The sequence below is a fragment of the Mobula hypostoma genome, chromosome 4, assembly GCF_963921235.1.
Source record: "Mobula hypostoma chromosome 4, sMobHyp1.1, whole genome shotgun sequence".
Lineage (NCBI taxonomy): Eukaryota > Metazoa > Chordata > Chondrichthyes > Myliobatiformes > Myliobatidae > Mobula > Mobula hypostoma.
Window position 1 is genome coordinate 92243043 of NC_086100.1, and position 21184 is coordinate 92264226.

At 44.2% G+C, this 21184-nt stretch overlaps 1 protein-coding gene across 5 annotated transcripts in view; it reads right to left on the reverse strand.

The window, feature by feature from the left end:
* The window catches only part of cep63 (centrosomal protein 63), a 136971-nt gene that overhangs the window by 111348 nt on the left and 4439 nt on the right, over positions 1 to 21184 (reverse strand). For 4 of the 5 annotated variants that reach the window (XM_063046157.1, XM_063046155.1, XM_063046156.1 and 1 more), the window contains exons 2-3: positions 15939 to 16006; positions 1178 to 1355 (exon numbers count right to left, since the gene is read on the reverse strand). In XM_063046157.1, the coding sequence (XP_062902227.1) occupies positions 1178 to 1355; positions 15939 to 15982 (222 nt within the window). In that variant the 5' untranslated portion in view covers positions 15983 to 16006. Of the gene's footprint in view, positions 1 to 1177; positions 1356 to 15777; positions 15816 to 15938; positions 16007 to 21184 lie in introns of those variants that run through there. The other variant, XM_063046158.1, reaches the window with a different exon arrangement.

Here is a 21184-nt window from a genome sequence, read left to right on the forward strand (position 1 = left end):
TAACCGGGAGACAAGGTGGACGGCGGACGGGGTTTCCCCGAGATAAATACAAGCCAATATACAAACGTGTAGCTGAGCATTACACAAGAATATACTGACCTTGGAAGGACTGAATCTGAAAAAGACAAATTTTACCAGAACTAAATCTAGAAAAGAACAAATTAATTTATAAGGAAAGGCAGCATAGAAATGTATTCCCAGAAATGTAAGGTTATAGAATTACTTGTTTGACATTTTCATCATAAGGAGATATACAGCACCAAAATGGGCTTTTGGCCTAACTGGCCCCTGCCAGCCAAAGTTCCTATCCAAGCTTGTCCTATTTGCCCATGCTTGGCCCATATCAGTCTCTCAACTTTTCCTATAAATGTACCTGTCCAAGTCTCTTTTAAATGCTGTTTCTGTCTCATATACTTCCTCTGACAGCTCAATCCATATACAAACCACCCTCTACGTGAAAATGTTACCCCTCAGGTTCCCATTAAATCTCTCCACTCTCATACTCAACTTTCAGTTCTTGGTTCCCAACTCTGGGGGAGAAAAGTGTGCGCTCAATGCATCTACACCCCCTCATGATTCTATACATCTCTTTAATAATACTCCTAATTTTCTTATGCTCCGATGATTAAAGTCATAACCCACTTAACCTCTCTCCCTAACTCACTCTCTCAAATTCTAGCATCATCCTTGCAAATCTCCTCTGACCTCCTCTGCACTCAGGGTGACCAAAACTAAAATATTCCAAATGCAGCCTCAATGCCATCTTGCACAACTGCAACATAACATGTACTCATTGCCTGACTGATACAAGTTATATCGGAGGCTTACATTAGAGAGAAGATTTTTACTACCTATAAGGATTGGGGTTTTATTGGACAAAGGCCAATGTGAAGGTCTTACAACAGTCATAATCCCAGGAAGCTGTGAACAATTAAAAGATTAGGTGACCTCCAATTGACACAATATTCCCACACCTCTCTTGAGTTATTTCCAATAAGCCTATATTCTAAATGGTTTAAGACCAGTGTCCTTCATAGCCACTGTCACAACACTCCACCCTTCAAAATCACATCCACTGTTTCCACAACAACACATGGATTCTAAAAATGGTTTGTTGTAGACTGATATCTGGAGTCAACAGTTAAGCATGCACGAGTGCAGTGAGTTTTTCTCCTACCTCTGTTTGTTTTTGGTCAAGCAGTAATCGAATGGCGCTAAGTTCCTGTTCACGAACCTTCAGCCTGGTTTCCACTGACTGGAGCTGTGATTCCCATTCTGATTTTTTAGAGGCCATCATGATATCAATCTGCTTCATCAGTTCTTGCAATTCAACTTCACAGGTGGTGAGGACATTGCTGTAATTTGATTGAAAAGCCAGAAAACTCAGAAAAAGTAACTTACATATTTATCTGCAGACTCCATTCCCCATTCATACAGCACCGAGTGCAGCATTTTCAACTGGCCTCTACAAGGCTGCCCTGTCCCTTTGAATCCGTCCCAAAAGCTCTGCAGGAAAGCATAAGGCAAGACTAGATTTGGTTGTGCTATCATCCAGTCAAAAAAAAATGCCTATATTCAATCACAGACAGGAGCGGCGCTAAGGTGGTGCTAGCTGGTGCTATAGCCCCAGCAGAAATTACAATAGCACCACCAAAAAATTAACTGAAATTTCACATACAAATTGCAGCTGCTTCGCTTTCTCTGTACGGTTTTGAATACAGCTTGTTTTTCCAGTTGATCTAGTGAAACAAGGCCCCCAATTACCATAGCACCCATGCAGCAATAAACTTATAAACTGTCAGATCCACTCTACACTTCTGTTTATTCGTTCGTTATCAATGTCTTGCCGTTGCTGTCCTCAGATCAGTTAAGCTGATCTAAGATCACTTAAGGTGGTAATGTCACTCACTCTCACTCGTGCGAGAGATTGATAAGTGTACATCCAGCTGCAGATCCATGGTCTCGCGAGACTAACGGATGCCTCACACACACACGCACACACACACACAGTGCTTTTACAAGCTAGCGTGTGTCTGGCACGTGCATTATTTTGGCGGCGTGAAAAATGGATCGATTTTTAGTGATAAAACGACCTCATCCCGAGGAATCAGTGGTGTCTCAGCCTGAGCTTGTCTTAATTGAAAGTGACATGCAGAAAGAAGTAAGTGGGGATGAGGACGACAGCAGTTCATCGAAGGAGTGTGAGGGCGAAGTAGAGGAACAAGAAATGGAACGGGATTCGGAAGAGAATGTGGATGAAGCTGTTCTTAGTGCTAGTGGGAATACTGTTAGCGATGTTAGCCAGCAGCCTGAGGAAGGACGCAGTCGGCCAGCATTGAAAAAATACCCTTCGCTGCTCGCAACAGTTTGGCAATCAGCAAAAGAATTTTATTCGTGGCTGGTTTGACTGACTAGAATATTCGATCACGAAAGATACTACGTTCTGCTTTGCATGCAGGCATTTCCTGTGTGGAGGACATGGGTTCCATTCTGAGTCTACCTTCACTGTCACCAGTTACCGCAACTGGCGGAAAGCTACAACAGCTTCCAAAACCCACCATGCAAGTGCAGCTCAGAAGTTTGCTATGGAGGCATGGGCCGAATTCAGATTGAGAAAACAAGACGGTTCAAGATTGCGAAATATGCTTGACAAAGGACATGCAAAGATTGTCCAAGAAAATCGTGAGTATATGAGAGCAGTGGTTGAGTCTCTAGCAAGGACAGACAGTGAATGACAGTGGAATTTCTAGCTCTAATGAGACCCTAGCACGATGCATTTATAATTTTATACAAACTAATCTGCATATCACTGACTCTACCTGTGACATCGGCCTCATGCAAACAGAGTTTCACTTGCCTCAGACGCCTCAAAAACTACCTAAGGAATAGCAGCGGCGATGCTCAGAACAGCAACTTGCCCCTGTTGGCCATAAACAGCCGGAGGACCAAAGCACAAACAACAGGAATTCTGCAGATGCTGGAAATTCAAGCAACACACATCAAAGTTGCTGGTGAATGCAGCAGGCCAGGCAGCATCTGTAGGAAGAGGTACAGTCGACATTTCAGGCCGAGACCCTTCGTCAGGACTAACTGAAGGAAGAGTTAGTAAGAGATTTGAAAGTGGGAGGGGGAGGGGAAGATCCAAAATGATAGGAGAGGACAGGAGGGGGAGGGATGGAGCCAAGAGCTGGACAGGTGATAGGCAAAAGGGGATACGAGAGGATCATGGGACAGGAGGTCCAGGGAGAAAGATGGGGGGGGGCGGGGGGAACCCAGAGGATGGGCAAGGGGTACAGTCAGAGGGACAGAGGGAGAAAAAGGAGAGTGAGAGAAAGAATGTGTGTATAAAAATAAATAACAGATGGGGTACGAGGGGGAGGTGGGGCATTAGCGGAAGTTAGAGAAGTCGATGTTCATGCCATCAGGTTGGAGGCTACCCAGCCAGAATACAAGGTGTTGTTCCTCCAACCTGAGTGTGGCTTCATCTTTACAGTAGAGGAAGCCGTGGATAGACATGTCAGAATGGGAATGGGATGCGGAATTAAAATGTGTGGCCACTGGGTGATCCTGCTTTCTCTGGCGGACAGAGCGTAGGTGTTCAGCAAAGCGGTAGAAAAAGGAGAGTGAGAGAAAGAATGTGTGTATAAAAATAAATAACAGATGGGGTACGAGGGGGAGGTGGGGCATTAGCGGAAGTTAGAGAAGTCGATGTTCATGCCATCAGGTTGGAGGCTACCCAGCCAGAATACAAGGTGTTGTTCCTCCAACCTGAGTGTGGCTTCATCTTTACAGTAGAGGAAGCCGTGGATAGACATGTCAGAATGGGAATGGGATGCGGAATTAAAATGTGTGGCCACTGGGTGATCCTGCTTTCTCTGGCGGACAGAGCGTAGGTGTTCAGCAAAGCGGTCTCCCAGTCTGCGTCGGGTCTCGCCAATATATAGAAGGCCACATCGGGAGCACCGGATGCAGTATATCACCCCAGCCGACTCACAGGTGAAGTGTCGCCTCACCTGGAAGGACTGTTTGGGGCCCTGAATGGTGGTAAGGGAGGAAATGTAAGGGCATGTGTAGCATTTGTTCCACTTACAAGGATAAGTGCCAGGAGGGAGATCAGTGGGGAAGGATGGGGGGGGGACGAATGGACAATGGAGTCGCGTAGGGAGCGATCCCTGCGGAAAGCAGAGAGAGGGGAAGGGGATCCCGTTGGAGGTGGCAGAAGTTACAGAGAATAATATGTTGGACCCGGAGGCTGGTAGGGTGGTAGGTGAGGACCAGGGGAACCCTATTCCTAGTGGGGTGGCGGGAGGATGGAGTGAGAGCAGGTGTACGTGAAATGGGGGAGATGCGTTTGAGAGCAGAGTTGATAGTGGAGGAAGGGAAGCCGCTTTCTTTAAAAAAGGAGGACCAAAGCACTTGTCATCCAGAAAATCATTGATGCTTTCTCCACCAATCACAACAACAGACAGATTGTGCTTCTCTGAAAACATCAATGGTGAGTGCAGTTGATCTTTTTTTAATTTTGGGCCAAGACTAATGTGATTATTATTATTATTATTTTGTGGTGGATACCCCATAGTCCTTATTGTTTCCTGCAAATCCTAAAATATTACATTGACTGCTATTAAGCCTACTGGTTTTGCTAAGATTTCCAAGCAGTGATTCTGTTGATTTTTGTTTTAAATTCAGTAGCCGAACTACTTGAGGTATTGCATGGTCAGAGTATGATTTGTCCAACTCCTAGTAAAGCCTTGCATCTGTTGTTTGCCTTATTTGACTTTACAACGGTGTATCTTTTGGCATTGTCTGTCTACGTAATGCGAATAGCAGTGGACATTGTGGATTAGTGTTGTGTTTTTCAGTTGAAAAGCACGCACTTGACGCTTATTGCAGGATTGGTGCGTGATTCACATTGTGCACTGTGGGTCGGATGCTCTGTTCGTTTGTTTGTTTATGCTCTGTGTAAATCCAGGTTGTCTCCGATGCTGTTGACACTGCCACAGTTCATTCCTATATTAGATCTATCAATTGCTGTTGCTTGTGAATCAACAGAGGCATTTATAGTCGGCATATAATGCTTGAAACTGACTTTTGAATGCCACGTGTCTGGCCTTGCAAATACATATTACCATAGGGTACATCCCTCAGCACCATCACTGAATAATTCAGCCCCACTGTAGCACCAGCAAGAAAAAATCTCTGGCGCCGCCACTGATCACAGACCTGCATCTATTGTGCAAGCATCACTAATGTAGCTCTATTGTAGAACTACTTCAGTGAAATACCAGAGAACTGACAGAATTTTTTTGTACACAGTGCTTTCAACAGTGGAAAGAAGGTATCAAAAAACAAGTTCTTTCATAGATTTTCAGTTGTTTATGTTAGCTTTACTTTTCCTTGTTCGGCACAAATTTCTGTGGCTCAGTGGTTTAGCTTTAGTCATTTCCTTACAGTTCCAGAGGTTCAATCCAGATCCCTGAAACTAACTTTCTTCAGGTGTAATACTGTATACTAAATTACCAATTCACCCAATTTATCAGTGTATAAAATTGGAAGATCACTTGAATAAATACCCCCTCTCTCTGTAAGGTTCAATGGTATGGTAGATTTTCAACAGACCAAACCAAATTGAAGACAAGAGAGCATTTAAGGAAAGCCAGGGAAATTTTAACAGAGAAGCACAAACCTTGGGAATGGTACAAGGTCATCCCAAAGCCACTGAACAGACCATCTTGAAAAAGCAGAAAGAATATGAAACCACAGCCACACTGTGTAGGTCAGGGCACCCCTCCAAACTTGGTCACCAGAGAAGAATGGCACTTGTGAGGGAGGCTACTGTGAAACCAGCAGTCACTCTGAGTGAGCTGCAGAAGTCAGTAGCTGCAACTGGAGATGAAGTTCATGACTCCACAATCTCTAATGCCTTGCACCACAAAAAGGGTATTTATGGACGCAAACACGAGGAATTCTGCAGATGCTGGAAATTCAAGCAACACACATCAAAGTTGCTGGTGAACGCAGCAGGCCAGGCAGCAACTCTAGGAAGAGGTACAGTCGACGTTTCAGGCCTAATTGAGGAAGAGCTAGTAAGAGATTTGAAAGTGGGAGGGGGAGGGGGAGATCCAAAATGATAGAAGACAGGAGGGTGAGGGATGGAGCCAAGAGCTGGACAGGTGATTGGCAAAAGGGATATGACAGGATCATGGGACAGAAGGCCACATCGGGAGCACCGGACACAGTATATCACCTCAGCCGACTCACAGGTGAAGTGTCGCCTCACCTGGAAGGACTGTCTGGGGCCCTGAATGGTGGTAAGGGAGGATGTGTAAGGGCATGTGTAGCACTTGTTCCGCTTACAAGGATAAGTGCCAGGAGGGAGATCAGTGGGGAGGGATGGGGGGGGGAACGAATGGACAAGGGAGTCACGTAGGGAGCGATCCCTGCGGAAAGCGGGGAGGGGGGGAAGATGCGTTTGAGAGCAGAGTTGATAGTGGAGGAAGGGAAGCCTTCTTCTTTGAAAAAGGACATCTCCCTCGTCCTGGAATGAAAAGCCTGATCCTGAGAGCAGATGCGGCGGAGATGGAGGAATTGCGAGAAGGGGATGGCATTTTTGCAAGAGACAGGGTGAGAAGGGAAATAGTCCAGATAGCTGTGAGAGTCAGTAGGCTTATAGTAGACATCAGTAGATAAGCTGTCTCCAGAGATAGAAACAGAAAGATCTAGAAAGGGGAGGGAGGTGTCAGAATGGACCAGGTAAACTTGAGAGCAGGGTGAAAGCTGGAGGCAAAGTTAATAAAGTCAACCAGCTCAGCATGCACGCAGGAAGCAGCGCCAATGCAGTCGTCGATGTAGCAAAGGAAAAGTGGGGGACAGATTTCAGAATAGGTTCGGAACATAGATTGTTCCACAAAGTCAACAAAAAGACAGGCATAGCTCGGACCCATGTGGGTGCCCACAGCTACACCTTTAGTTTGGAGGAAGTGGGAGGAGCCAAAGGAGAAGTTATTAAGAGTAAGGACTAATTCCACTAGACGGAGCAGAGTGGTGGTAGAGGGGAACTGATTAGGTCTGGAATCCAAAAAGAAGCGGAGAGCTTTGAGACCTTCCTGATGGGGGATGGCAGTATATAGGGACTGGACATCCATGGTGAAAATAAAGCGGTGGGGGCCAGGGAACTTAAAATCATCGAAAAGTTTAAGAGCATGAGAAGTGTCACGAACATAGGTAGGAAGGGATTGAACAAGGGGGGATAAAAGCATGTCGAGGTATGCAGAAATGATTTCGGTGGGGCAGGAGCAAGCTGAGACAATAAGTCTGCCAGGACAGGCAGGTTTGTAGATCTTGGGTAGGAGGCAGAAACGGGAAGTGCGAGGTGTGGGAACTATAAGATTGGTAGCAGTGGATGGGAGGAACAGGTTGGAGGAACAACACCTTATATTCCACCTGGGTAGCCTCCAACCTGGTGGCATGAACATTGACTTCTCTAACTTTCGCTAATGCCCCACCTCCCCCTCGTACCCCATCTGTTATTTATTTATATACACACATTCTTTCTCTCACTCTCCTTTTTCTCCCTCTGTCCCTCCCACTATACCCCTTGCCCATTCTCTGGGTTCCCCCCCCCTTTCTTTCTCCCTGGGCCTCCTGTCCCATGATCCTGTCATATCCCTTTTGCCAATCAGCTGTACAGCTCTTGGCTCCATCCCTCCCCTCCTGTCTTCTCCTATCATTTTGGATCTCCCCCTCCCCCTCCCACTTTCAAATCTCTTACAAGCTCTTCCTCAGTTAGGCCTGAAACGTCGACTGTACCTCTTCCTAGAGATGCTGCCTGGCCTGCTGCATTCACCAGCAAGTTTGATGTGTGTTGCGGGTATTTATGGAAGAGTGGCAAGGAAGAACCCCTGCTAAAAAAAACATATCCTTGCCCCTAAAAAGCCCGTCACTGAGAAGATATCGTAAAGATGTGGAAGAAGGTCTTGTCATCAGAAGAGACTAAAGTAGAATATTTTAGCTTTGACACTAAGAGATACGTGCGGCATAAATCTAATACTGTGCCTCAGTCAGGTAACCCTATATGGAGGCGGCATCATACTTTGGTGAAGAGTCATCAGTCCTAAAGAAGGGTCTCAGCCTAAAACATCGACTGGTTACTCTTTTCCATTGATGCTGCCTAACCTGATGAGTTCCTCTAGCACGTGTGTGTTGTTTTGGACTTCCAGCAGCTGCAGACTTTCGCATGATCATGCTATGAGGATACTCTTCAGTAGCAGGACTAGAAATCTGGTCAGGATTGATGGGAAGATGAATGCAATTAAATACAAAGAGATCCAGGATAAAAACCTGCAAGGCTCTGCCAGAAGGCTTAAACTGGAGAGGAAGTTCATCTTTCAGCAGGAGCAGTTGAGCATCAGACCAGAAGTCTCTACAGAGTACTGTGAGAACAGCTAAGAGGATCATAGGGGTCTCCCAACCACCCATCGGGGACGTTTATCAGAGCACAGCGAGTGTAGGGCCCTTGGTATTACAGGTGGCCCCCATTTTCTGAATGTTCGCTTTACGACAGCTCACTGTCACGAAAGACCTACATTAGTTACCTGTTCTCGCTAAATGAAAAGTGTTTTCGCTTTTGCAATAAAAGGCAGCACACACCCCGAGTAGCCAAGCTCCTCCCCCGGAACGGCATTCTAGCCACCGTAGCTTAAACATGTGTCCGTGAGCATCTGTGCTTTATCTCGATTTATTTTGTGCATCCGTTAGCAAGATGAGCTCGAAAGTATTGGGAAAGCCTAAGAGAGCTCGTAAGGATGTTACGCTTAGCGTAAAACTGGATGTAATTAAGCCTTTTGATCGTAGTCAACAAAGTAAGGATATCGTCCGCGTGTTGAACATGCCTGCGTCCACCATTCACACTATTTACACGCAGAGAGAAAGAATCTTGAAAGCTGCGGTGTTACTATTGGTTCTGCTCATAGCAAAGTGGTCTCTTTTAGTCAGCACCGAATAATGGATAAAATGGAAAGTCTATTGCTTGAGTGGATTGATGAGTGTACAAAGCGTGGTGTTCCATTAAGTTATCTTATACTTAAGGAGAAATCAGTCAGTCTTTTTAATAAGCTGAAACAGAAAGCGCTGGACGATGGTGATAAAAGTGTTGCGAAAGTGGAATTTAAAGGTAGTCATGGGTGGTTTGATCGGTTTCTGAGGCAAAGGCAGCTTCATAGTTTAATGTTTACTGGAGAGAGTGCTTCGGCTGATACTGAAGCTGCTGAAAAGTTCCCAGCAGAACTGAAGAAAATAATTACAGAAGGTGGTTATTCGTATAAGCAGGTGTTTAACTGTGACGAAACTGTAATATATTGGAAAAAATTGCCAAGCAAGACATTTATTTTGATAGAGGAAAAGCAGGCTAAGGGACACAAGGCATCAAAAGACAGGTTTACCCAAACGCTTATTATTAACACCACTGGTGATGCTGTCCTTAAGCCTCTACTAGTGTACCACTCAGAAAATCCGAGGGCACTTAAAGGCATTGATAAGAAAACACTTCCCGTTCTGTTCCGTTCACATCCAAGTGGTTGGAATACCCAAGTGATTTTTTCTGAGTACATGAGTGGATACGTTAGTCCTTTTGTTGAAAAATACTGTAGAGAAAATAACCTCGACAATAGGTGTCTTGTGATTGTCGATAATTGTGCTGCTCATCCACCTGGCTTTACCGAGTATGGCGGTAACATTCGTGTTGCATTCTTACTGCCGAATACGACATCGTTGCTGCAGCTGTGTGACCAAGGCCTAATAGCCACAATTAAGGCTTACTATACGTAAAATGTGATGCGTTTTATTGTAAGTACCATTGACAGAGAGGGCAACTCCGAAGCATCTTTGCCAGAGATCTGGAAAGAATACAATATAAAATTGGCAATCACCAACCTTGGAGATGCTTTCAAAAGGCTAACAGTTTCGATGAGAAATGGTGTTTGGAGGAAACTGTATCCCAAAGCAGAGAACGATTTTAAAGGCTTCGAACCGACAAGAATAAATATGGCAATAGTGACTTTGGCTAAGAAGGCTGGGTTTGTGGAAGTTGACAAAGATGATGTTGAAGAGATTTTGGCATCCCATGACCAAGAACTGACAGATGAAGAGCTGATGCAATTGCAAGAGGAAAGGATACAAATCGAAACTGAACGCAGTAGCGAACGGCCCGAAAGTGAAGTCGTCCAGGAACTGAACGTGAAGCACTTGCGTGAGATTTTTGCTGCGATTGACAGCACTGCAATGATTGCAGAAAAGTATGACTCTAATTTTGAAAGGGCACGTAGGGGTAGGGCATATTTGCAGGACGGTTTGAGTGCTTACAAAGAACTGTATGATAGAAAAATGCGTGAGGCTAAGTAGTCAAGCATACTGTCATTTTTCAAGCCGTCCACATCAGCCACAGCAGACGACGAACCTCGGCCTTCGACATTGAGGCAGGCAGACATAGAAGACATTAGTGACTGGTCTCCTGTACCTCCCACCACCGCAACCTCGGCCTAACACACCATCATCCATGTGCTTGCTGTCATTCCAATTCTGGTAAGTGAAACTACACTGTACGTACATTATTTCTACTTTATATAGGCTGAGTATTTTTATGTGTTATTTGGTATGATTTGGTAGGTTATTTTTCAGGTCTGGGAACACGCCAAAATTTTTCCAATATTAATGAAAGACATTTTTGCAAAAGTGGAATTTAAAGGTAGTCATGGGTGGTTTGATCGGTTTTTGAGGCGACAGCAGCTTCATAGCTTAAAGGTTACTGGAGAGAGAGTTTCCGCTGAGAGTGCTTCCAAGAGCGCTTGCGTGAGATTTTCGCTATACTTGATAGTGCTGCAATGATTGCAGAAAAGTATTTCTACTTTATATAGGCTGTGTATTTATCATATCATTCCTGCTTTTACTATATGTTAGTGTTATTTTAGGTTTTATGTGCTACTTGGTATGATTTGGTAGGTTATTTTTTTAGGTCTGGGAATGCTCAAAAATTTTTCAGAGCAATCGCCTCTGATCTGGACCGACATTTACATGCCTAGCAGCACCTAATTAATTAGCTTGTTTATTTCGGCTTTTTTCTTAAAGATGTGCTGTATGCCTTCCAGCTACCGCTGCATTCCACAGATCGGTATCGGTCGGCAGCCTGGAGGGTGGGGCCACTACACCACCCCAACCTCCAAAGACTCAGACTAACACACCATCATCAGTGTGCTCAGCGCTGTCCCAATTCCGGTAAGTGATATTACACTGTACATACATTATTTCTCCTTTATAACAGCTGTGCATTTTTATGTGTTATTTGGTATGATTTGGCAGCTTCATAGCTTAAAGGTTACTAGAGAGTGCTTGCACCATGTTTCTGCCAACGGCGCTTGCGTGAGATTTTCGCTACGGAGAACAGTGCAGGCAATGGTTGTGGAAAAGTATTTCTACTTTATATAGGCTGTGTATTTATCATATCATTCCCACTTTTACTATATGTTACTGTTATTTTAGGTTTTATGTGTTATTTGGCATGATTTGGTAGGTTATTTTTGGGTCTGCGAATACTCACAAATTTTTCCCATATAAATAAATGGTAATTGCTTCTTCGCTTTACGACATTCCGGCTTACGAACCGTTTCATATGAACATTCTACCTTCGGATGGCAGGGGAAACCTGTAATAGCTTTTCACAGAATTTCTCATGAAAACCCTGGAAAGCTTCCAGCTCAGTGATTTTTGAGAACTTCCTGCCTAGTTTTGTACTTAACACACTGCAAAAGCAGCAGACTAACTACACCCCTCATGATACACTTCTATCAGGTCATCTCTCAATCTCCTACTTTGCAGGGAATAGTGCTAGTCCACATGACTTCTTGAAACTTAACCACCAAATGAAAGCAACATCCCATTAAATCTCCTCTGCACTCTTTCTACTCTAATAACACCTTCCCTACAAGAGGGTGACCAAAATTGTACATAATGGTCCAAATGCAGCCTCACCAATGTCTATACAACTGCAACATGACTTCCCAACCAATATCTTCAATGCTCTGACAGATGAAGACCAGTGTGCCAAATGCCTTCAACATGACAGCACTTTCAGTGAACTAGACACTTGCACTCCTTGCAACACACAGAAAATGCTGGAAGAACTCAGCAGGCTAGGCAGCATCTATGGAAAAAACAGTCAACTTTTCCGGGGAGGGTGGGGAAGAGACCCTTTGGCAGGACTGAAGAAAAAAAGATGAGGGGTAGATTTAAAAGGTGGAGGAGGGGAGAGACAAATACAAGGTGATAGGTGAAACCGGGAGGTGAAGGGAGATGAAGTAAAGAACTGGGAAGTTGATTGGTGAAAGAGATACAGGGCTGAAGAAGGGTGAGTCCAATAGGAGAGAACAGAAGGTCATCGAAGAAAGAAAATGGGGGAGGAGCACCAGAGGGAAACAATGGGCAGGCAAGAAGATAAGGTGAGAGAGGGAAAAGGGGATGGGGAATGGTGGGGGGGGGGGTGGTGCCCATTCCCTGAAGTTCGAGAAATCAACGTTCATGCCATCAGGTTGGATGGCTACCCAGACGGAATATAAGGTGTTGTTCCTCCAACCTGAGTGTGGCCTCATCGCAACAGTAGGGGACATGAATTGACATATCCTCACCTACCACCCCACAAGCCTCCACACCCAGCACAAAATTCTCCGGAACTTCTGCCATCACCAACGGGATCGTACCACCAAGCATATTTTTCCCTCCCCCCCCCCCACTTTCTGCTTTCCGCGGGCGTTGCTCCCTACACGACTCCCTTGTCCATTCATCCTTCCCCTCTGATCTCCCTTCTGGCACTTCTGCTTGCAAGCAGAAGTGCAACACCTGCCCCTACACCTCCTCCTTCACTACCATTCAGGACCCCAAACAGTCCTTCCAGGTGAAGCGACACTTCACCTGTGAGTCTGTTGGGGTCATATACCGTGTCTGGTGCTCCCAGTGTGGCCTCCTGTATATCGGTGAGAACCGATGAAGATCGGAAGACCATTTCGCCAAGCACCTACACTCTGTCCGCTAGAAGAAACTGGATCTCCCAGTGACCGTCCCTTTCAATTCTACTTCCTATTCCAATATGTCAGTCCTTGGCCTCCTCTACGGTCGTGATGAGGCCACACTCAGGCTGGAAGCACAACACCTTATATTCCATTTGGGTAGCCTCCAACCTGATGGCATGATCATCAATATCTCAAACTTCTAGTAATGACCCCCCCTCACCATTCCAAATCCCCTTTTCCCTCTCTCACCTTATCTCCCTGCCTACATATCGCCTCCCTCTGGTGTTCCTCCTCCCTTTTCTCCTGTTCTCCTGGCCTCTTATTCTCTCCCGTCAGACTTCCCTTCTCCAGCCCTGTATCTCTTTCACCAATCAACTTCCCAGCTTTTTACTTCATCCGTCCCCCTCCCTGTTTCACCAATCACCTTGTGTATCTCTCTCCCCTTCTCCACCTTTTAAAGCTACTCATTTTTTTTCTCCAGTCCTGCCAAAGGATCTTGGCCCGAAACATCGACTGTACTTTTTTTCCATAGATGCTCTCTGACCTGCTGAGTTCCTGCAACATTTTGTGTGTGTTGCTTGGATTTCCAACATCTGCAGATTTTCTCATTTGTCAGTTGCACTCCTTGGTCCCTCCAGTAAATAATGTTCCACAGGGCCCTAGCTTTCACTATACAACTCATATCTGGCCTGATCTCTCAAGAGTGCATTACCTCACATTTATCTTAATTGAAAGCTATTCATCAATCCTCAGTTCACATACCTAGTTGATAAAGATTCCCTTGTAATTTGTTATAACCTTCTACACAACACAGTAGGTTTAGTATCATCTACAAACTTACTAATGATGCCTTATACATTTACATCCAAATCACTCATATAAATTACAAACAATAACTGATCCCTGCGCACAGTCTCAAAAACAACCCTTGACCATTACTTTCTGCTCTGCTTCCTCCAGTGAGCCTATTATCAATCCAATCAGCTGCCTCTGGATCCCATGTGATTTAACCTTCCAGACCAGCCTGCCATGTGGGATTTTCTTGAAGGCCTTATTAAAGTCCATACGGGCAACGTCTACTGGCCTGCCCTTATCTACCCTCTTGATTAATTATTCCAAGAACTCCAAATATGTCAAATTTGGCACAGTGCTGACAGTGCCAAATGTTGATAAATCATGCCCCTCAGAAACCCCTCCAGGAATTTACTCTCCATCTATGTCACTTTCACTGGTCTGTGGTTTCCTGGCTTTTTGTTTTACTACCCCTTTTAAATATTAGTCACTCCCCAGTCCTCCAGAACCTCACCTCTAGACAGAGGCAAATCCAAAATCTCTGCTTGGACCTTCGCAATTTCTCCCCTTGCTTCCCACAAGATCTGAAAATGCACCAACCCGGACCCTGGCAATTTATCCACCTTAAAGCCTCCAATATCAGTTCCCTGCCAATTTTTGGGATTTTGCCTCAACTTGCCTACTAGATTCTTCACATTTCCTCTTTTTTCCCTAACTTATTTCTTATGCACTCTCACACCTCTTGCACTGATTAAGATTCAATAGTTCCCAAATGCTTATGTGCAGTGTATACCTCCCTCTCTTTCTTAACCAGAGTTTCAATATCTCAAATCAGCGAGGGTTCCCAAAACCGGCAGCCTTGCCCCTCACCCTAACAGGAGCAAGCAGGGCCTGAACTCTTAACACCACAGTTTTAAAGGCCTCTCATTTGGCATATACTCCTTTCCCTGCAAACAATCTCACCCAATCAATTACTGCAAAATCCCACCTAATGGCTCCAAAATTTGCTTTGCCCAGTTCAGGACCTTAACCTGTGAACCAGTTGTACCTTTCTCCATATTTTAAAACTAAAATAATTATGGTTACTAGACTCAAAGCACTCACTGACACCTCTGCCCTACCTCATTTCTTTTGAGGCGCAGTATTGCACCCTCATTAGTAAGTTACACTTGTATATTGAGAAAAGAATCTTTCTTGGGCCCACTTCACAAATTTCACTCTGTCCAAGTTATTTACACTATTGTTGGTCCAGCCACTTTTAGGGAAATTTAAATCTCTACCAACGTTACCCTACTATGCAAACAACTTGCTACAATCCTTCTACATATCTGCTCCTCCAGTTCTCACTGACTATTGGTAGGGGGTGGGATGGAGGCGCTATAATACAATCCTATCAGTAACCATCTACTACTTGTTTTTTAAGTTTTATCTGTATTTGCCTCACTGGATTATCCTTCCAGGTATATTCTAAGTACTGTTGTTACATCCTCTTTTACCAAGAAAGCAACTCCCACTCCTTTCCTACCTGTACCAAGGGAGCTCTGCAAATTATCCGCTTAAAGAAAAATCCATTGCAAAAGAATCGAAGTTTATAGGTACAGTCCTTCCTCAGGTTTAAAACACCTGACTTATGTACATATTGTCCATTTGAATGAGCATTTGAAGGACTGATAGGATGGATGGGATGGTTTGCCATACACTATAGGCATCATTGCTGAGGGGGAATGGGACATTTCCCTGTGCCTTCGCTCTCCCTCTCCACTCAAACCAAAACAAACAGGAGCTGAGTTAAGCCAAGCAGAGCTGGGTACATTGTGCTGCTTCACTCACTGAGTCAGAGAAGCTGCTCTTCCCATGCCTACTCACTCTCTCATCACAGCTGTATCTGTGATCATCTCCCCAGAACCACCTTCATTCATGCCCAACTTACAAAAGCAGTTGTCAGCAACACCATCCTGTTGTAACTGCCTGCATAAATAATAATTGTACACAGAGTTTAGAAAATGTCAATTATATTTTCAAAGAAGGAATTAAAACCTCAAATATTGGATCAAAAAAGTCACATCTATAACATTAAAATATTCTACTTACCCTTCTTGGCCAAGGTTTTGCACTGCTTCTAGTAAAGCCTCCATTTCCTCTCAGCTTCATAGAGTCAACTTGAGGGAAAGAAGAGAAAAACATAACAAGATTTATTTTTAAATTAAATGTATTTGGTATAACCTCAATTCTTTGCACCTGCAGACATTTGTCACATCTCCCATATTAGGATTCACCCATCTATTCTTTCTCAAACTGAAGCTAGTTTCTTCACCTCCAAGACTCAACTTCCTTACTTTAATTAACTTTAATCTCCCATTTACAAGCTGAAATCATTCTCATTTAAATTTAAAGAAATATGCGCAGTGCAGAGTAGAAAGTAGAATCAATTTGATGCTCGAGCAACACACTCAAAATGCTGGAGAAACTCAGCAGGCCAGGCAGATGCTCTATGAAAGAGGCAGCACAGCACTACTGGCCAAATTTTACCATACAATTTCAAAATTATCAGCCTGAAAATCTTTGCTATGTTTCAGCAAATTGCTGCTACAGTCTATATGTTCTTCAGCAAAGCTTTTGACAAACTTCCACAAGGGAAACTGATCAAGGCAACTTAACAAAACTGGATCTGAAATTATTTTAGTACTGTAATAAGAGTTTGAAGATGATGGTTGAGTGCTGTTTTAACTAGTGGTGTACTGCAAAAATTGGAACTGGAATCCTGTATTGACAATTTGGAACACACACAAAATGCTGGTGGACGCAGCAGGCCAAGCAGCATCTATAGGAAGAAGTACAGTCGACGTTTCCGGCCGAGACCCTTCATCAGGATGTAAATGTTCACAAATGATACAAAAGTTGGCAGCATTGTTGGATGCAATGACAGCTGTCTTAATGAACAATAGCAGACTAAATTTAAATCTGTAAAAAAATGTGAAATGATGTACCTTGAGAGAATTAAGGACATACACAAAGAATGGCATTCTCAGTATTTCCTAGGGAATACCAAGCACAGGAGGAACTAGTGTTCATGTCCAATAATACAAGAAAGTAGCAGAATGGGTACATAATGTGGGTAAAAAAAAAAGCATACAAGGTCACTGACTTTAATAACAGACTATGGAACTTCAGAGTTCAAGATAAAACATTAGCTAGGCAACAACCAGAGTAGACTGTGAAGTCATCACACTACTAGAAGGGTACGCTTGCACTGGCAAAGGTACACAGGTTGTTGCCAATGTTGGAGCTTTTTAGCTTGGAGGAGCAAGGAGGGTTTGTTTTTCTTGCTGTGGAGAAGGCTGAGGGCGACCTGATAGTGGAGTAGAGAGAATCATGAGGTGTATAGACAGAGAAATGTTTACAACCGGTTTAGCTTTTACGTATGGAACATGTAATTTAAAGGGGATTTGAGGAAGAATTTTGTTCACTTTTCTTCAGAACTTTTTCACTTCCACAAATATTGAGACTGGTACTCTCAGCAATTAGGTATTCAAAATGAACATTTGAAGCAGTTTCGCTCGTAGGTGTCAAGATCCTGGGCTTAATCCATGAAGACACCACAACATGTCTATTTTTTTTCTACACAAGCATCTACAGATGTACAGTTGAAAGCATTCTGACTAGTTGCATCAAAGTTTGGTGTAGAAATTCCAATGCACAAGAATGCAAGAGGCAATGGTTTGGCACATGAGTAGAGACAGCTTGTAGAGTTCGTGAGAAAAGATAAGCAGATGATAGAGCAAAGATGCACTCAGCCGCATGGTTTTAGATGTGTCTATTTTAATGCAAGGAGTATCATAAACAAGGCCGATGAACATAGAGCGTAGATCAATACATGGAACTATGTCGTGTGGCCATTACAGACTTGGATATCTCAGGGACAGGAATGGCTACTGAGTGTGCCAGGCTTTAGATGTTTCAAAATGGACAGGGAGGGAGGCAAAAGGGGCGAGGGTGTGGCATTGCTAATCAGGGAGAGCTTCACGGCTGCAGAAAAGGAGGAAGCCATGGAGGGATTGTCTACTGATTCATTGTGAGTGGAAGTCAGAAACAGGATATGGACGATAACTCAACTGGGTATTTTTTATAGACCCCCCCCCCCAATAGTAACGGAGGCATTGAGGAGCAGATAGGGAGGCAGATTCTGGAACGGTGCAATAACGGTTGTTGTGATGGGTGCTTTTAACTTTCCTAATATTAACTGCATCTCCCTAGAGCAAGGGGTTTGGATGGGATGGAGTTTGTTAGGTGTGTTCAAGAAGGTTTTCTAATGCAATATGTGGATAAGTCAACTAGAGGAGAGGCTGTACTTGATCTGGTATTGGGAAACGAACTTAGTCAGGTGTCAGATCTCTCGGTGAGAGAGCATTTCGGAGATAGTGATCACAACTCCATCTCCTTTACCATAGCACTGGAAAGAGATAGGAGCAGATAATTTGGGAAAACATTTAATTGGAGGAGGGGGGAATATGATTAGGCAGGAACTTGGGAACATAAATTGGGAGCAGATGTTCTCAGGGAAATGCACGGCAGATACGTGGCAAATGTTCAGAGAACATTTGCATGGCATTCTGCATAGGTATGTTCCATTGAGGCAGGGAAAGGAGATGGTGGGGCAAAAGAACCATGGTGTACAAAGGACGTAGAAAATCTAGTTAAGAAGAAAAGCTCACAAAAGGTTCAAGAAACTAGGCACTGTGAGAGCACTAGAAAATTACAAGGGTGCCAGGAGAGAGCTCAAGAATGAAATTAGAAGAGTTAGAAGGGGCCATGAGAAGGCCTTGGCAAGCAGGATTAAGGAAAACAAGTATGTGAAGAGCAAGACGATGAGCGTTGAAAATAGGACCAATCAGGAGCAAACAGCAGAAACATGTGCATGGAGCCGAAAAAGGTAGCAGAGGTACTTAATGAATACCTTGTTCAGTATTCACCCGGGACAAGGACCTTGGCAATTGTGGGGACGACTTACAGCAGACTGAAATGCTTGAGCGATGTGCTGGAGCTTTCGAAAGGTATTAGGTAAGTCGCTGGGACCGGGCTAATTATACCCAAGCTACTGTGGGAAGTGAGGCAGGAGACTGCTGAGCCTCTGGCAATGATCTTTGCATCAATAGGGATGGGAGAAGTACCAGAGGATTGGAAGGCTACTAATGTTATTTCCTTGTTCAAGAAAGGGAGTAGAGATAACCCAGGAAATTATAGACCAGTGAGTCTTACTTCAGTGGTGGGCAAGCTGTCGGAGTAGATCCTGAGAGGCAGGATTTATGAGCATTTGGAGAGACATAATCTGATCAGGGATAGTCAGATGGCTTTGTCAAGGGCAGGTCTTGCCTTACAAGCCTGATTGAATTCTTTGAGGATGTAACAAAACACATTGATGAAGGTAGAGCAGTGGGCGTAGTGTATTTGGATTGCAGCAAGGCACTTTATAAGGTTCCCCCATGCAAGGCTCATTCAGAAAGTAAGGAGACATGGGATCCAAGGAGATTTTGCTTTGTGGATCCAGAATTGGCTTGCCCACAGACAGCAAAGGGTGGTTGTAGATGGTTTGTATTCTGCCTGGAGGACAGTGGCCAGTGGGGTTCCACAGGGATCTGTTCTGGGACCCATCCTCTTTGTGATTTTTATCAATGGCGTGATGAGGAGGTAGATGGGTGGGTTAGAATGTTTGATTGCACAGAAGCTTGGGGTGTTGTGGATAGTCTGGAGGCTTGTCAGAGGTTACAGTGGGACAACAATAGGATGCAGAACTGGGCTGAGAAGTGGCAGATGGAGTTCAAACACAGACAAATGTGAAGTGGTTCATTTTAGTAGTTCAAATTTGAAGACAGAATGTAACAATAATGATAAGACTCTTAGCAGTGTGGAGGATCAGTGAGATCTTGGGGTCTGTGTCCATAGGACACTCAGAGCTGCTGTGCAGGTTGACAGTGTTGTTGAGGAGGAGTATGGTGTGTTGGCCTTCATCAACTGTGGGATTGAGTTCAAGAACCATGAGAACCCACTTGGAGTACTGTGTTCACTTCTGGTCACTGTACTACAGGAAGGATGTGGATACTATAGAGAGAGTGCAGAAGAGATTTACAAGGATGTTACCTGAATTAGAGTGCGTACCTTTTGGGAATAGGTCGAGTGAATTCTGCCTTTTCTCCTTGGAGCGACGGAGGATGAGAGGTGACCTGATAGAGGTGTATAAGATTATGAGAGGCATTGATCGTGTGGATAGCCAGAGGTTTTTTCCCAGGGCTGAAATGGCTAACACAAGAGGGCATAATTTTAAGGTGCTTGGAAGTAGGTGCAAGGGAATGTCAGAGGTAAGTTTTTCACAGAGAGTGGTGGGTGCGTGGAATGTACTGCCAGCGATGATAGTAGAGGTGAATGCAATAGGGTCTTCTAAGAGACTCTTACATAGGTACATGTTTAGAAGAATAGAGGGCTATGTAGTAGGGAAATTCTAGGCAGTTTCTAGAATAGGGTAATGGTCAGCACAACTTTGTGGACCGAAGGGCCTGTAATGTGGCATAGATTTCTATGTTCTATTTGCAGACTCAGGTATTGCCATCATGGTTACAGCTCTCTCTAGCAGCAATGCCTCAGGAAGGCAACATCCATTATCAAGGACCAAATATCCAGGCATGACTTCCTTTCATTAGAATGGAAACAGGTCCTTCGGCCCAACTCGCCCATGCCACCTGTGTTGCCCAGTGAGCTCGTCCTATCTGCCCATAGCCTCCTAATGCCTCCTATGTATTTACCCAGTTTGTAAATGTGGCCAATGTACCCACCTCAGCCAGCTCATTGCAAATACACTTCACCCTTCACATGGCCCTGCTGCCCATTTTAAATCTCTGGTAGCTGATCTTAAACCATGTCCTTTATTTTTAGCACCTCCATCCCAGGTACAAGACTATGCACTTTCATCCTATGCCCTTTTATGATCTTATATATCTCTATCAGCTGACAGTCCAGAGGGAAAAAAATTCTGTTCTCCATAACCTCCTCTTGTAACTCAGGCCCCCATTGCTGCCATGAGACAGGAGATACAGGAGTCTGGAGACCCACACTTCAAGGATCCACAACAGCCATCAAGTTCTTATGTTGATCTGGAAACCTTAATTCTACTTCAGACATTTCCTTCAACCTGCACAAATGTTGCGATATTTGTTTTCATTATTCTTTTCATAATAAGCTAGGTATAATTTATGTAAGCATAAGCTTGTCATGTAAGTAAAGTATTCTGCTGCTGCAAGAAGCTAATTTTGTGGCACTTATATCCTGGGTTTTTAATGCCATAACAA